This window comes from Hyla sarda, chromosome 1 (genome assembly GCF_029499605.1).
Source record: "Hyla sarda isolate aHylSar1 chromosome 1, aHylSar1.hap1, whole genome shotgun sequence".
Taxonomy (NCBI): Eukaryota; Metazoa; Chordata; class Amphibia; order Anura; family Hylidae; genus Hyla; species Hyla sarda.
This window is the reverse complement of record NC_079189.1, coordinates 392510376-392529042: the sequence shown is the minus strand read 5'-3', so window position 1 is coordinate 392529042 and position 18667 is coordinate 392510376. Positions and strand designations below refer to the sequence as shown.

The 18667-nt window shown below is 41.8% G+C and overlaps 1 protein-coding gene across 1 annotated transcript in view; it reads left to right on the top strand.

Annotated features, from left to right (window-relative positions):
* The window catches only part of ROR2 (receptor tyrosine kinase like orphan receptor 2), a 166056-nt gene extending 162761 nt beyond the window's left edge, over positions 1–3295 (top strand). Inside the window, exons 8-9 of the mRNA XM_056525695.1 lie at positions 82–287; positions 456–3295. Coding sequence (XP_056381670.1) covers positions 82–287; positions 456–1874 — 1625 coding nt within the window. The 3' untranslated portion in view covers positions 1875–3295. The remainder of the gene's footprint in view (positions 1–81; positions 288–455) is intronic.
* Positions 3296–18667: the final 15372 nt, after the last annotated feature.

Sequence of the window (18667 nt, the reverse complement as noted above, 5' to 3'; positions counted from 1 at the left end):
AATTTGTTCTTTAAAGTTATGGCTTACATCAAGAAAGAAATCAGAGACAATTATGGTTATTTCTATTTTTATCTTTTGTAGGTACCAGAGAAAACACAAAGATGGAAATCCTTTATATCTTGGTCCCCAGTATTGCTATTCCACTGGTCATTGCCTGCCTCTTCTTCTTAGTTTGTATGTGTAGAAACAAACAAAAAGCATCAGCTGCTACCCCTCAGAGACGTCAGCTGATGGCCTCACCTAGCCAAGACATGGAGATGCCCCTTATGAACCAGCACAAGCAGCAGGTAGGATTACATGTCTTGTTTTCCATTATCACCTGGGTGAAAGATGAGTCAAATGAACAGTTTATTATACATTTCATTGGTTTATATAATGTATAATTATCATAGCTCTCTTTATTTATTATGTGTAAGCGTATTGGTGTGAGAGTAACTTTTAATTGTTGTTCTTAGGTTAAAGTAAAAGAGATAAACCTTTCCACTGTAAGGTTTATGGAAGAATTGGGAGAGGATCGTTTTGGAAAAGTATACAAGGGACATCTCTTTGGTACTGCTCCTGGAGAACAGACACAGACTGTCGCTATAAAAACATTAAAAGACAAGGTTGAAGTGGCTCTTCGAGAGGAGTTTAAACATGAAGCTATGATGAGGTCAAGGCTGCAACACCCAAATATTGTTTGCCTTCTTGGAACTGTAACCAAAGAGCAGCCAATGAGTATGATTTTTAGCTATTCCCCACTCAGTGACCTGCATGAGTTCCTTGTCATGAGATCACCACACTCTGATGTAGGCAGCACCGATGATGACAAGACTGTGAAATCCACTTTAGAACCAGCAGATTTTCTGCACATTGTAACTCAGATCGCTGCAGGAATGGAGTATCTTTCAAGTCATCATGTTGTGCACAAAGATCTAGCTGCCAGAAATATTTTAGTGTTTGATAAACTGACTGTTAAAATTTCCGATCTTGGTCTCTTCCGAGAAGTGTATTCTGCAGATTACTATAAATTAGTTGGGAATTCACTTCTTCCTATAAGATGGATGTCCCCAGAAGCAGTTGCATATGGCAAGTGTACCATTGATTCTGATATTTGGTCCTATGGAGTAGTGCTGTGGGAAATCTTCAGCTATGGTCTACAGCCATATTGTGGATATTCCAATCAGGATGTCATTGAAATGATAAGGAATCGCCAGCTGCTACTTTGCCCAGATGACTGCCCAGCTTGGATTTATTCCCTTATGCTTGAGTGCTGGAATGAGTTCCCTGCAAGAAGACCTAGATTTAAAGATGTTCACTCTAGGCTAAGAACATGGGAAAATATGTCTAACTACAACAGTTCTGCACAAACATCTGGTGCAAGTAATACCACACAGACAAGTTCGCTTAGTACAAGCCCAGTTAGTAATGTCAGCAATGCTAGATATGTTGACCTGAAGCCCAAAGGACGGCCATTTCCACAGCCACAGTTTTTACCAATGAAGGGACAGATAAGGCCTATGGTGCCACCTCCACAGCTCTACATTCCAGTCAATGGCTATCAGCAGATGGCTGCTTATTTTTATCCAGTTCAAATACCAATGCAAATGGCCCCTCAGCAAATGCCTCCACAGATCATCCCAAAACCTGGATCTCATCATAGTGGGAGTGGCTCCACCAGCACCGGATATGTAACAACTGCCCCATCAAATAATTCCATGGCCGACAGAGTTGCCCTTCTTGCAGATGGCAGTGATGAAGCACATGTGACAGGAGAGGACGTGTCACAAAATCCTGTTCAAGAGGAGGAAGAAGGCTCTGTACCAGAGACGGAATTATTAGGTGATAATGATACATCTCCATTAGATGAAACAGATATTCATTCAGAAGCATAAATACTCCTTTTGCCTTTAAGGGACATTTTGTCAAGACTTGAATAGTACAAAAGACTGAATAAATCACATGGTGCCTATATTCCAAGCTAGAGCCATAAACACCGGTTTAGTATCTCTTGGTGTTGACAGCAACAACACACAGAAATTTAGAATGCAACAATATTATAAAAGGAAATGTAATGTACTGTTGCTATGCAACGTATGGCTGAGTACCAGAACACAACATGTGTAACCCAGACTGTGACTTTAGTGAAATGTGCCTATGCCAATTTTCAGGATCAGAAGAGAGAGACATTAATGGACTTGTCACAAAAAGCCTTGTTTTTCACATTGAGATCTTTCCTAGGATGTTCTTGCACATGTGAGCCACACCAATGATGGTTTCCTACATGGATGTGAATTGTAGCATATTGTGTGTATCTCATAGCTGGACATTTCAGAAATTATATTTCTTTTGGTTAATTTACACCACTTTCTAGATCACCCACTATGCATGTTAGTAGGAAGCCAAACATTAAAATGGTGTTCAGTACACTAACTTGATAATTGTTTCTAGATTTATCTGGGAATCCAAATTTTTTTCCATTTAAGTTTAGTTTTTAACTAGACTACAGATTTCAGATATTGCTAAAGCATCTATAAAGAAATGTAGATGCTTTGAAGCCAACTACAATGGAATTCACTCTCTTTCAACCAAAAAAGAAACATTAGTGTTAAGGTAGAAGGCAGCAGCATTGTGTAGGGTGCTGTTTTGGTTCTTGCTTTTTGCAGAATAAATCATGTACAGTCCTTTAAATGTAATTTATGTTCTATCACCTTTTATATACCTTTTTTTAAAGAATGCAAGTGTTTTGATCAGAAGTCCTTTATAATTTAACTGTTTACATTGTCATCCTAGGAGTCAGTTTACTGTATAATATCTGTGCTTTAACCATAAATGTGTAAACAGGTCTGTTCATTTCATGTCTTTGTTTCTGTAAAACTCACAAGCTGCACAGTTTTTTTTTTCACAGTGCGTCCAGTCATTTGAGTTCTGTAAATTCAGAAACATTTTTAATAAAAGGTTTTGCATAAAATGGTGAACATGTTTATTTTAATGTATGCATACCAAATCATTCACTGCAATGAAATGGATAAACTATGTATAGATATATAAACTTACTGCACTTTCTTATAGACCAAAAATGGGCATTTTGTATTTTATGTCACACTGGCAAACAGATACGGAAGAGTATGCCATGTGATGCCAATGGTAGTTTCAAGTGCTCCTGTACTGTCTATGTGTTTATTTATGCATCATGACAGGTTTTTGAAGGTTTTGGCCAAGTGAACATAAAGTCAGTAGCTTTAAATATAAGAGTCCTCTCAAGGAAAAAATATTTCAATGATGAGTAATAACATAATGTAAATGCACATCAAATCATTTTTGTGGAAGCTGTATATATATATATAAGTGTTATGTGGATTTTTCTGTGGATTGGCAGTGTTTCCATAGCAAAATCTGCAGCAATAAAATTTACATTTTTCAATTTTTTTTGTTTATAAATTCTTCATTTAGAAAAAATGAGCAGTACAGAGTATTTGTCAACATTCTCCAACATAACCATAGAAACCAAATTAACAGTCTAATAAACACTATGGGGGACATTTATCAAAGTACTTAGAGCATTTTTTTTTCTTTTTTGCTTACTCCGGGTGCACAAAAAGTCACATGTGCGACTAAGCACTTTTTTGAGCGACTTTTATGGGTAAGAAAAAAGTTGCAAACAGCCTTACCTAAGCAATTTTCAGTTTTCACTTTGCAGTGGTTACGTAGTTATGATGTGCGAATGTCTCACGTACCCAACAAAAAGTTGCAAACCCCTTAAAAAAAGTTGCAAGTCAAAACTCCCCTACGTGAGCAAATTTTCAAAGTCGCGAAAAAGTCTCAACTGAGACTTTGTGTTTTGCTTATGTGCTCCAAATCTATCAACCGCCCGTGTTAGTATGATAAATATGCAGCACATAAGCAAAACTGAAGCAAAAAAATGCCTTCAGAAATTGATTACCAAAACAAACAATGATAAATGTCCCCCTATGAGTGTGTGACCAAATGGGCAAGGCCCACCCTGCTACACATTTCCAGTCAAGCTTAAGGAAAACTGTGAGGTCCCTTGCTCCTTGGAGGAGGGAGGGAAAGGGAGAAATAGTAGGGAAAGGGGAGAGAGGGAGCAGAAAGTTTAAGAGATGAGGAGAAGGAAGGAAGAACAAGAAAGCACATCCCCTTACTGTACAGGCAAAAACAGTGAAAAAGCCTATAGGAACTGGCTATCAGTGAGCAGGGGAGGTTTTAAAGGGGTACTCCACTGCCTCAGATTTCAGAATATTTTGTTCCGAACAAAGTTAGGACATCGGGGCCCATGTGACCATGCCCCCATGTGACATCACACCACACCCCCTCAACACAAGTCTATGGGAGGGGGGGATTGATGGCCACCACGTCCCCTCCCATAGACTTGTATTGAGGGGGCATGCCGTGATGTCACAAGGGGCGTGGCCGTCACGTCACAAGCCCGGGCGCCTACACTCAATGTTTGGAACAAAATGTTCAGAAACTCTTCCCAAATGTGGAACTATGTCCTAAAGAAGGAGTCAATGCAATGAAGCAGTGAGTCTCAGTCTTAAGGGCCCACTATGTTAGTTAGTTAGTTGTTACCCAGCCTTGCTAGCTGCCAAATCAGACTGATTTACTACATTAGAGTCTATACTCAATAAATTGGGTTTAAGTGACAACCGGGAAGTGAGGCACACAACTGAGTTAGACCATCTCCAAAATAGCAGGTCTTGAGGTGTGTTGTCAGTATGCAGTAGTTAGTACCTCCCATAGTTGTATTTTTTATTCATGTTACCTATATGTCACTGACATATTCTGCAGCGCTGTCACTAGAGATTGTGACTACTATTATAAGTCCTTATTCTTAATTAAGCCTCATTATCTAATTTTCCTATTCAAGACACAACCAGTGACAATAATTGTTTTGAGCTAAGGCTTCTCTAACTTGTCTGACCCCACAGAACAGCTACTATAGCACTAACTGCTGGAAAAAGTAATGATAGCTATGATAGGTGTCAGAGCACAAAGTGAATCACAGCTTGCTGCATAGCCACAAAACAGTCAGAGTCCCCATTCTGATCCATGGATTATGTGAGAATTAGGACTGGACCATCATGTAGATATCTGGATGCATGTGCATTGCCTACCTAGAGAAAAATTGACATCTGTATGCACTGTAAAAAGAAGGCAAACTGGCATATGCATTGGGCAATGTTCTGTTGGGAAACCTTAGGTCTTGGAATTTCTGCTGGAAACTATACAAATTGGGTATTGTTTTAATTATACCAACCTTATGAATACAGATAAGGTGGAAATTTTACTTCACAGTAAATGTCGTAACACAAAACCCCACACATTTAAAAAAAATATTGCATTGTTTTTCTATTTTAGCTCACAATTTTTTCTGTTGAGGTATATTTTACGGTAACATAAAGGGTTTCATTACAAAGTACAAAGGGTTCCGCAAAAAACTAGCCCGTAAAGTGTAACTTTTCATGAGTTTATGAGGTGTAGTACTTTTTTGCCCATCATATAACCTGTATAAGACATTTTTGTCAGATTTCTCTACAGGCTTTATCTCTACTTTCAGTTATCCATGGGTGAAACCTAGCCTCCATGCTTTATCCCATACAGTGAATACACACAGACTGGATCCTGACTTACTGTGTCCCAAAAGTGCACCCTGGTGTTGTACTTTGACATTTCTAGAAAATGAAATTTCAGAGCTGTGCCAATGGACTAAAAGTGCTTTCTAAGAGACTGCAGTCCCTAGGGGAAAGATTTATCAAAACCTTTGCAGATAAAAAGTTGACCGGTTTCCCATAGCAACCAATTAGATTGCTTCTTTAATTTTTAAAAGGGCCTCTGAAGAAAAGAAAAAAAAATCTGATTGTTGTTATAGCCAACTGATTAACTTTACCTATACATAGATTTTGATAAATATTCCCCTATAATACTAAAAATCAGTATTGGCTGTAAGTCACAAATGTCATAAATGTGTTTTTCTTCTTCATACCTTTATTTTTGGTGGATTTCCAGCAATTCAACACCAGATAATAATATTCTAAATAGAAAGACCATATATTCCTTTGACAAAATATATTTTCAAAAAATTGTATATTGTAATGAAAGCCAATAGACATGCTCATAAAAAACTAGTAGCGTTTTTAAACACAGTTTACCACTGCTTGATATAACAGACTTAAAGGGATACTCTGCCCCTGGACATCTTATCCCGTGTTCAAAAGGACAGGGCCATGGTCGTGACATCATGTCCCCTGTTTTCATGTCTATGGGAGGGGGCATGGCAGCTGTGGCCGTTCGTCACGCTCCCCACCCATAGACATGAATAGAGGGGGCATGGCGTGATGTCATGGCCACCTGAACCCAGCATTCTAAACAAAATTGTTCAGAATGCTGGGATGCCACCCTGAGATTGCGGGGGTTCCAGCGGCCAGACCCCCGCGATCAGACATCTTATCCTCTATTCTTTGGATAGGGGAAAAAATGTCCAGAGGCAGAGTACCCCTTTAAAGCCTTAAGGACCCCATAAATATTAGTAAATGTGTATGGAGGTTGCCCATCTCTTTCCTAACAGATAATATTGGGAAAGAGAAGGATCGGGCATGTTGGTTTTTAACTGCCCGGCCATTTTTGTTTTAGGGAAGATAAGCTACCAGGCAAGCTGTCTGGTAGCGGCTTACCTCGGCCCATTCAGAAACCATAAAGGCTTTGCAGAGCAGAACATTCATGTGTATGCGGTGAATGGTAGAGACAGCTGTGGGCTGAATGAATCTCTGTCCAAAAGGTACTGAATTTGTATATTCACCTTTACCTTGCTCTTTCTGTTTATAAAGTGTTGGCATGAGAAAATTACTTAGCAAATTGGACAGATGGCCATGACATTACAAAATACAAAGTACTATTTGGAAAAACTATTTTTTAATAGCAGAGTAACAATAAGGAAGACATGTAAGTAGAATACAAAGTTGTTTGCAGAAAACATGAAGTTGTGCCAATAACATGTGGTTTTTATTGTGAAAATACCGGTCTTATTATTTGTTTACTAAAAATTTTATGAGTGACATAATTTAAACAGACTGTAGGAGCTCATCTCAATTATGATTATTTCCTAGTTGCATAGCAAACATATCTGGCTTAATGTTATGAATCAGTTGGCACAGTGATGAACCATGGTGATTAAGACTTGTTCTCTCAGGCAGACTCATATTAACCCTGTACCTGTTTGTGTTAATATAATGGCCAAAAAACATATAAGGTTCTGCTTTGCTTTCATGATGGATATACTGTATACTCTTCCCGCATATTGAGTCCAGAATTATATCAGTCTGGTTCAGCAGGCAAACAAAATTAACACACTGCAATATGTATAGATAAGAAACAGCTGCAGGATGTCTATGAAATAAGAAACTGATGCCAAAGTAGTCAAGCAAATTACAAGTGCTGTTTACAATGTTTATTTGTTACAATTCTCACTGGAGAACTGTATTGTTGATCTGCAATCAGTTTGTGCTGGTTATACTGAGATGCAGAGTGTAAAATATCTACTGGTTCTTCACCCTTAACCCCCACAAGGAGGTCTGGACTTCCCGAAGGGATTCCTAGGTCAGGACCCTCAGACTAGTGCCAGAAATGTTTGGGACAGAAGCAAATGCAAAGTCAGGAACAAAGCTGGTGGTCATCACCAGTAAAGTGGTCAGTCAAAACCAAGAGGTCACACTATAAGTATTAGGTGGCAAATCCAAGATGCAATACAAAGGCAGAAATAAGGCTTATTTTCAGGGTCAGAAAGAATCTCAAACAGAAGCACCATAATGCCCAAGCAACCCCCACCCACTCATCCAGGTCCCCCTTGAAGCAGAGAGCAGATCATTGCCTCCCCCTTCCTATGGCACAAAAAAGAAGGCATTCAGCTTAAATGTAAAGTAAGTTATGGTGAGCTAAATAGATATTTGCCTAAGTTAAAGGGGTACCTCACAGGAAAAAAATTTTATCAACTGGTGCCAGAAAGTTAAACAGATTTGTAAATTACTTCTATGGCTGGGTTTACACTGCAGAATTTCTGGGCAGAATTTCTGCCGGAGATTGAGCCGGCGGTGCTAGGACCGAGCAGACTGCATTGCTGCCCCAATAGACTGCAGTGCATTTCTGGGTGGATCTTTTGGGAGATCTGCTCAGAAATGCATTGCCATCTATGGGGACGGCAATGTAGTCCGTGCAGTCCTAGTGCCATCGGCTCGATCTCCGGCAGAAATTCTGCCCAGAAATTTCACAGTGTGAACCTAGCCTTTTTGAAAATCTTAACCCTTCCAGTACTTATCAGCTGTTGTAGGTTCCTGCTGAGGAAGTTCTTTTCTTTTTGAACTTCCTTTCTGTCTGACCACAGTGCTCTCTGCTGACACCTCACTTCATTTTTGGAACTGTCCAGAGTAGGAGTAAATCCCCATAGCAAACCTCTCCTGCTTTTGACAGAGGTGTCAGCAGAGAGCACTGTGGTCAGACAGAAAGGAAGTTCAAAAAGAAAAATAAATAAAAGTAATTTACAAATCTGTTTAACTTTCTGGCACCAGTTGATAAAAAAAAAAGTTTTTCAGGGGAGTACCCCTTTAAGCCCCTATCCACCTCACCCCAGGGCATCTCTTTAACCGTCCTAGAGAGCCTGCTAAAGCGCTCATTAGATACCAAGTAGTGTCTTGAAATGGCGCTACCACCTTAACTATCTCTGAGTCATTTAGAAAAGAAACAATGAAGGTTTTTCATTTCCTGAAGAAAGCCTTAGCTGACTTTTCCCTAGTGCAACCAAATTCCATCTGATTTAACAAGAGGTACCATTTGAGTTGCTGGTGTACTGTGTACTTTCTCTATGGAAGGCATGTTAGGGGTAAGCCAGTGCGCCAAGAATGCACCAAAAGCGTAACCTCCAGACCGTCCAGAGCAATGTACAGAACTATGAGGAGGATCAATAGACAGACTAACACTCAATTTTCTGCATAGCACAGAAAATAAAGCAGTCCAGAAACGCCTAGTCCTTTGACAGTGAACCAGGTCATGTAGCAAAATCAGTGCCCCAATCCCCACAGTTTGGGCGATGCTTTATGCGGTCAGGATGCTCCAGAGTTTTGGGTAGAGTAAATCAGTAAAGTGCATGCTGCATGATGTTGTATTGTGTCTCCCTCCATGTTTCATTAATGATAACCTTACACACTTTCGCCCAACCCTCTAGGATAGGGACTCCCTATTTCCTCCCAATAACGAAAAAGGAAAGCCACTACCTCCACGCTGTTCTTTCTTTGTAGATGATGATATAACAGAGATAGTGAGTGACATGGGGTACCAGTGGATATCAAGCTGTCGAAAGTAGTGGGTAGACCCTTCTTGGATAGATGAGCCAGTCGAGGCCTAAGAAAGGCCATCACCTGCTGGTATTGCAAAAAGTAGTCATCACCCACCCCATATTTCGTGCATACTTCAGAGAAGGAAAGGTACCTGGCCTCAGGTTAATGAAGAAGATGTTTTACAGAATCAATCACCACCTCCCTTCAGCTCTCATACAACCTATTTTCTTTTCCCAGGGGAAATTCAGAGTCAAGAGGGTAATATGTTTGCTTAGTGAAAAGGGTAAGCCAATAACAACCTGGCATATCCTCCATGCCGCCATTGTGTCTTTCAGTAGTAGGCGATTAAGAATCTGAGGAAGAGGGCCAGCAGGGACCAAGGGTACACCATGTCTGATACTAGATCAAAATTAGAATATTGATTTGACCCTCTCAGCCAGATGCTATGACGATAAAGACATGCCAGCTTATAATTCCGGATATCTGGGAAATTCAAGCCCCCCTTTTCTTTACGGAACATTAGTGTGAGGTCCAGTGTGGCATCGAATGGAGCCAGATCTAACCGACCATTTCTTCACCGTAATGGGCTCTTGCACCGCTGAGGCTATATACTTGGCTACTTTGCCCGCCAGCAGGGTATAATCTATGCCCAGGTGGTCAGTCTCAGGTCACCGCTCACCTGTATTGTGTTTGGGCAAGCAGCGGAAGACATATGGCTATGGACTGGAGAGGATGCTATGTCTGCTCTGCATCGACGGTGCACTGGAGAATGGAAACCGTACATCTGGGACTGAGTTTTGCAGCCCATACTTAGCAGGTAATGGTCCATATAGTGTCCCCCAACTCAGCAGCACAAGGGGCAACACAAGAGCAAGTTTGCAGGTGGGTGGACTGCAACTACTGCACTCTGCTTTTTCATACCATGGTGCCAAAAACTGAAATCTAGATGCACCTCTTTTAGCTTATAGGACAGAAGTCTGACCTTTTCACCTTGGCAGTAGAGGCCAAAACTAAAGAATCCTTCAAAGATCAATGATTGCTGGTACATAGGGATGAAATGCGGTAGAAAAAGCAATGCTAGGACTGTTATAAATAGCAGGGATATTTGACTTTTATATTCTGTCTATTAGTTTGTTTAACTTCTTAAAGGGGTACTCTGCCCCTAGACATCTTATCCCCTATACAAAGGATAGGGGATAAGATGTTAGATCGCCGCGGTCCCGCTGCTGGGGACCCCGGGGATCGCCTCTGCGGCACCCTGCCATCATTACTGCACAGAGCGAGTTCGCTCTGTGCGTAATGACGGGCGATACAGGGGCCGGAGCAGCGTGACGTCATGGCTCCGCCCCTCATGACATCACGGCCCGTCCCCTTAATGCAAGTCTATGGCAGGGGGCGTGATGACCGCCACGCCCCCTCCCATAGACTTGTATTGACGGGGGCGGACCGTGACGTCACGAGGGGCGGAGCCATGACGTAACGATGCTCCGACCCTGTATTGCCCGTCATTACGTGCAGAGCGATCTCGCTCGGCGCAGTAATGATAGCGGGGTGCTGCAGCAGTGATACCCGGGGTCCCCAGCAGCGGGACCCCGGCGATCTGACATCTTAACCCCTATCCTTTGGATAGGGGATAAGATGTCTAGGGGCGGAGTACCCCCTTAAGGACACAGCCCAGTTTTTTAAATCTGGCCTGTGTCACTTTATGCATTAATAACTGAGATGCTTTTACTTATCAGTCTGATTCTGAGACTGTTTTTTCGTGACATATTCTACTGTAAGTGGTAAATTTTTGTCGATACTTGCATCATTTCTTTGGGAAAATTCTTCTTGGAAAATTCCAAAATTTCATGACCACAAATAGAAAAATTAGCATTTTTATAAATTTTAAATTCTCTGCTTGAAAGGAAAATGATCATTCCAAATAAATGGCACATTTATTCACATATACAATATGTCTACTTTATGTTGGCATCATAAAGTTGACATGTTTTTACTTTTTGAAGACATAGGAAGGCTTCAAAGTTTAGCAGCAATTTTCCAATTTTTCAAGAAAATTTCAAAATCTGGATTTTTTAGGGACCAGTTCAGTTTGAAGTGGATTTAAGGAGCCTTCATGTTAGAAATCTGCCATAAATTACCCCATTATAAAAACTGCACCCCTCAAAGTATTTAAAATGACATTTAGAAAGTTTGTTAACTCTTTAGGTGTTTCACAGGAATAGCAGCAAATTTGAGGTGAAAAGGCAAAATCTCAATTTTTTACACTAACAAGTTATTGTAGCCCCAAATTTTTCATTTTTACAAGGGGTAAAAGAAGAAAAAGCCCCTCAAGATTTGTAACCCAATATCTCCCAAGTATGGAAATACCCCATGTGTGGATGTAAAGTGCTCTGTGAGCGCATAGCAAAGCTCAGAAGGAAAGGAGCACCCTTGGGCTTTTGGAGAGAGAATTTGGCTGGAATAGTTTTCAGGGGCCATGTCACACTTACAAAGCCCCCATGGTGCCAGAACAGCAGAAACCCCCCACATGTACGCCATTTTGGAAACTGCACCCCTCAAGGAATGTAATAAAGGGTACAGTAATCATTTACACACCACAGGTGTTTGACAAAATTATGGAAAAGTTGGCCGTGAAAATGAAAAATTAATTTTTAGACAAAAATGCTGGTGTAACCCCTAATTTTTTATTTTCACAATGGGTAAATGGAGAAAAAGCCACCATGTTTTACAGAATCAATCCCCACTTCCCTTCAGCTCTCATACAACCTATTTTTTCTTTACAGGGGAAATTCAGAGTCCAAGGGAAATATGTTTGTTTAGTGAAAAGGGTAAGCCAATTAAAACCTGGCATGTCCTCCATGCCTCCATCGTGTCTTTTAGTAGTAGGCTATTAAGAATCTGAGGAGGAGGGCCAGCAGGGACCAAGGGTGCACCATGCCTGATACTAGATCAAAATTAGAATATTGATTTGACCCTCTCAGACAGATGTTATGACGATAAAGACATGCCAGCTTATAATTCCGGATATCTGGGAAATTCAAGCCCCCCTAGTTTGAGGTAAAGTGCTGTGTGGGCACACGGCAGGGCTCATGGGCCATGACACATTTACAAAGCCCCCACGGTGCACGGACAGTGGAAATGTCCCACATGTGACTCCATTTTGGAAACTACACCCCCCACCAAAGAATATATTGAGGGGTGCAGTGAGTATTTTCACCCCTCAGGTGTGTGACTCAATTTTAGAACATTGGGCTGTGAAAATGAAAAATTAAATTTTTTTACACAAAAATGCTGGTGTAACCGCAATGTTTTTATTTTCATAAGATGAAAAAGCCCCCCAAAATGTGTAACTTTATTTTTCCTGAGTATGGAAATACTTATTATATGGACATAAGGTGCCGTGCAGGCGAACGGCAGGGCTCAGAAGGGAAGAAGCGATATTTGGCTTTTGGAGAGAGGATTTGGGCTGGAATAGAAGTCGGGGGCCATGTTGCATTTACAAAGCCCCCATGGTTCCTGGACAGTGGAAACCCCCCTCATGTGACCAGATTTTGGAAAAAACATCCCTCAAGGTATTTAACAGGGGGTATAAAAAATGTAATATTTCATATTCATGACCCACTGTTCCAAAAATGTTTTTTTTTTAGCGTTTATGTCAGAACCTCTGCAACGATCAGCCACCCCTGTGCAAATCAACAATCTAGGTCTCAAATGTACATGGTGCGTTCTCACTCCTGTGCCCTGTTGTGCGTCCGCTGAGCACTTTACTTCCACAAATGGGGTATTTCTGTACTTTGGAGAAATTGCATTTCTTATTTTGGGGGGATTTTGTTCTTTTACCACTTGTGAAAATGAAAAATATGGGACAACAACAGCATGTTAGTTAAAAAAAAAAAAATATATATATTTTTTACATGTACATGCTGGTGTAGACCCAAATTTTTCATTTTCACAAGTGGTAAAAGAATAAAAGCCCCCCCCCCCCCCCTCCCCCCAAAAAAAAAAAAATAACAAATGCAATTTCTCCCGACTTGCAACACGTAAAGTTGCAGAAATATACACCTTTTATATAGGCGGTGTATATTTCTGCACATGGCACAAGGGCAGCCACCACGAGGTGCTAGGCCACAAACTGTGGACAAGTTTGTTTGAGCCACCATCAAATTGACAAAGGACTATGTGGTCAATTTGGATTCCTTAGCAGCCAACAAACCAAGGAATCAGTGGCTCAAAATCATCCAGAACTGAGGTCCAGACGGGGTCAGTTATGAAGGGGTGAATTGTACAGGAGACAGGGTCACTAGTATGGGGGGCCTCTACTGGCATTGCCCTGCGGCACTGCCTTCTAGGGGCTGAGGGGGAGGAGGAAGAAATGTATGGTCTTTTTCCTCTCCCTCATTGGCGGTCTTGGTGGTAAGCGCATGGCGCATGCCTTCTCGACCAAACAGAGCCTTCGGGGCATTTATATTTTATAAGGGGGGGGGGGGGGGGAGAGTGTGTTTTCACTTTATTTCAATGTGTAGTGTAGGTGTACTGCTTTTAACTTTCACTGTAGACTTTTTTTGCGCTGAAGGTTTTTGGTTTTTTTTGGGGGAGCGTTTGTTGTCCGTGCCACCAGCAAATGTTCTGCGCTGTGTGGACTGAACATTCCCCGTGTGCAGACTGTCCTGATTGCTGATCAGTGAATTATTACTGATCAGCACTTTTTTGGGAGACATTCTCCCGTACCTCCGAGCTTCTCCTTCATCTGCTCTGGCCTCCCCGCCATCTTCTTCTGCTCCCGCACGCAGCCTGCACTCACGCTCTGTGGGAGCTGCTGCTGTGGTGAGAGCCTGCGGCGCAGCGGTGCTCTCCAGAAGCCCTCCGGAATACAGTGAGAACCTGTCGGCTTGCTCCCCTCTGCTGTTTGCGGCCGCCGGACCTGGTGAGTGGCCTGAAGTTGGAGTCTGTGTGTCGCCCTCTCTCTCCCCAGCGGCGCCTGTGACACAGCGCTTGGTACAACTGCTGCAGGCCCCCTCTCAGGAGCTGGTTCCCCCCCCCTTCCACCAATATGGCAGCCGGTCCGCGGAAGGCGCTCCAGAAGTGGTAGAGCTGCCCCTCTCCTCGGTTCCTCTGGCCTTGATGCCCATCCTCCCTGAAGACTGTGACTGAGACTGTTGGTGTGGGCAGTGCCTGTTGGACTCACATCTTACATAGTTACATAGTTAGTATGGTTGAAAAAAGACATACGTCCATCAAGTCCAACCAGGGGATTGAAGGGAAGGATGTAAGGGGATAAGGGAAAGGGATGTAGTTTTATAATTCTGCATAAGCATTAATGTTATTTTGTTCCAGGAATGTATCTAACCCTGCTTTAAAGCTGTTAATTGTTCCTGCTGTGACCAGTTCCTGAGGTAGACCATTCCATAAATTCACAGTCCTCACGGTAAAGAAGGCGTGCCGCCCCTTTAGACTAAACCTTTTCTTCTCCAGACGGAGGGAGTGCCCCCTCGTCCTTTGGGGGGGTTTAACCTGGAACAGTTTTTCTCCATATTTTTTGTATGGGCCATTTATATACTTATATACGTTTATCATATCCCCCTTAAACGTCTCTTCTCAAGACTAAACAATTGTAACTCCTTTAATCGCTCCTCATAGCTAAGATGTTCCATGCCCCATATTAGTTTAGTCGCGCGTCTCTGCACCCTTTACAACTCCGCAGTGTCCCTTTTATGAACAGGCGACCAAAACTGAACAGCATATTCCAGGTGAGGCCGTACCAATGCTTTATAAAGGGGGAGTATTATGTCCCTGCCCCTCGAGTCCATGCCTCTTTTTATACATGACAATATCCTGCCGGCTTTGGAAGCAGCAGCCTGACATTGCATGCTATTTTGTAGTCTGTGATCTACAAGTACACCCAGATCCTTCTCTACCAGTGACTCTGCCAGTTTAATCCCCCCTAAGACATACGACGCATGCAGGTTATTAGTACCCAGATGCATAACTTTACATTTATCCACATTGAACCTCATTTGCCAAGTGGATGCCCAGACACTTAGTCTATCCAAGTCATCTTGCAACCTATACACATCCTCTATAGACTGTACCGTGCTACAAAGCTTGGTGTCATTTGCAAAGATAGAAACAGAGCTGTTAATACCATCCTCTATATCATTGATAAATAAATTAAACAGCAGTGGGCCCAGTACTGAACCTTGGGGTACACCACTAATAACCGGGGACCAATCAGAGTACGAATCATTTACCACCACTCTCTGGGTACGATCCATGAGCCTGTGTTCAATCCAGTTACAAACTAAAGTTTCCAAGCCCAAGGACCTTAACTTACCTGTCAGACGTCTGTGAGGGACAGTATCAAACGCTTTGGCAAAATCCAGAGACACTATATCCACAGCCATTCCTCTGTCAAGGCTTCTACTCACCTCTTCATAAAAGCAAATTAGATTGGTTTGACAACTTCTATCCTTAGTAAACCCATGCTGGCTATCACTTATAATACTATTATCCCCTATGTATTCCTGTATGTAATCCCTTATAAGTCCTTCAAACAATTTACCCACAATGCACGTTAGACTTACCGGTGTATAATTGCCTGGCGAAGACCTAGAGCCCTTCTTGAAGATTGGTACCACATTAGCCTTGCGCCAGTCCCTTGGCACAATACCAGACACCAGAGAATCTCTAAATGTCATGAACAAGGGTACAGATATTACTGAACTTACCTCTCTAAGAACTCTTGGGTGTAGTCCATCCGGCCCTGGAGATTTGCTTACATTTACTTTACTTAACTTACCTTGTACCATCTCTACATTAAGCCAGTTCAATACATTATATGATGTGTTACCAGCACTGACCTGGCCAATGTCAGCTCCTTCTTCCATAGTATATACAGAACTAAAGAACCCATTCAGTAGCTCCGCCTTCTCTTGATCGCCCGTGACAACCTCCCCATTATCATTATTAAGGGGTCCTACATGCTCGGTCCTTGGTTTTTTTGTATTTATATATCTAAAAAAATATTTAGGATTAGTTTTGCTTTCTTTGGCCACCTGTCTCTCATTTTGAATTTTTGCTGTTTTTATTAAATTTTTACAGATTTTATTAAGCTCTTTGTACTGTTTAAATGTTATAGCTGACCCATCAGATTTGTATTTTTTGAAGGCTATTTTTTTGTTGTTTATTGCTCTTTTAACCTAATTTGTCAGCCATGTAGGATTTAGTTTTAATCGTTTATATTTGTTCCCCTTTGGTATATATTTAGCTGTATAGTTATTTAGAGTTGATTTAAAGATGTCCCATTTACCTTCTGTATCAGCATTTGAGAACACCTCCCCCCAGTCTATGTCCTGTAGTGCAGCCCTCAACCCAGGGAAGTTTGCCTTTTTAAAGTTATATGTTTTTGCTTTCCCCGTCTGTCTTTGTTTTCTACATTTTAAGTCAAAAGTAACTATATTGTGGTCGCTATTACCAAGGTTTTCCCTCACAGTTACATTACCAACCAGCTCTGTGTTGTTGGAAATGATCAGATCCAACAAGGCATCACTTCTTGTTGGGTCCTCCACAAACTGGCCCATAAAATTATCCTGCAATAAATTTAGGAATTTTCTCCCCTTTGTAGTTTTAGCCAACCCCCGGCCCCAATCTATATCTGGATAGTTAAAATCTCCCATTATTACCACTGTACCTGCCCGGGCGGCCCTCTCTATTTGTTTATGAAGTCGAACTTCTATCTCTTCAGTGATATTAGGGGGTCTGTAGATTACACCAAATATAATTTTTTCAGTATTTCCCTCCTTTTGTAATTCTACCCACAGTGATTCCACCTCCTCAGAATCATCACACACTATGGCATCGTTCACACTGACTTTCATACCACTTCTTACATACAGACAGACTCCACCACCTTTTCTGTTCATTCTATCCTTGCGAAACAATGTAAACCCCTGCAGATTGACAGCCCAGTCATGCGAGGAGTCCAGCCATGTCTCAGTGACCCCAACTATATCAATATGTTCCTCCAGTATCAAGGCCTCAAGCTCCCCCATTTTATTTGCTAGGCTTCTGGCATTTGTGAACATACACTTTACATTTCCATTAAGTTTTACACATATAGTCTCACTAATGGGATTTTCAGAGTTATTGGGGTTAATGTCATTTTTTGAGTTATAAGGGCTAATTGTACTATTTAAGTTATTGGGGCTAATGGGATTTTTGGAGTTATTGGGTCTAACGTTATTATTTAAGTTATTGGGGCTAATGGGATTTTTTGCGTTATTGCGTCTAACGTTGTTATTTAAGTTATTGGGGCTAACGGTATTTTTTGAGTTAATGGGGCTTATTGTAGTTATCGAGTTATTGGGGCTAATGGAATTTTTGGAATTATTGGGATTACAATTTTTCGGGCTACATTTATTTTTACAGCTGGTTTGTAACGCATGAATCTCCTTATCCACTGCTCTTAACCTCCCCCCACAGGACTCCTCTCCACCCGCCATTATGTCCTGACCCCTCTCTAACCTATCCATCCCACTGTCTGCTTTCTTTGCTTTATTATCCTCCCCCCACTCACCTAGTTTAAATACTCAGCCACCCCTTCCAGGATCTTGGTCTCTTTCATCCTGACTTTTCATTTTGTGGTCTCTCATGCTCTGGGTTATATGCTTCTGTTATAGTTCTTTGCTAGAGAGGTTATTACAGGGCTGTCATCTAGCATGGCCTTTGAGCGGGACTCTAGTTTTGGGTAGTGGTCCCCTTTGGTGCGTTCTTCCACCTTTCCCCTCCGGGGCCATGGCACATGACAATGTGTTACAATGTTTGTTTTTACTTTTGATCTTATTATCAGTTCTGGCCTCCTCTCTGGCTCTCAAGCCAGTGGTTTGTTTTTGGTTCTTTGTGCATTTCTCCTCTTGTTTCCGTATGTCTGTACCTTGTGTCTCTCCCCCGTCTTCTGGTCTCCTTGTTTCTTTCTCTTGTACTCCTTCTTCCTAGGTCTAGCAGTGGGTTGTGGAGGTCTCCTGATCATTTTCGCCCAACTCAAGGTGCCCTTGCTGATCTGAGTAAGTACCCACTAATGCATCTGTTCTATGCTTTTCTTGCCCTCTCATGGCTCAGTGCATCTCCTTGAATGTAAAGGGTCTAAACAACCCTACGAAGCGGCGTTTGTTGCAGAGGGAGTTGGTGCCCTTGCGAGCAGACATTGTCTACATCCAGGAGACGCACTTTGACAAGACAGGCTCTTTTATATGTATTAGCCATCTTTACCCCAAGTCCACTTAACTTCTTTTGATAGGAAAGTAGCGGGGGTAGCTATTTTAATCTTTCGGTCCTGTCCCCTGCAG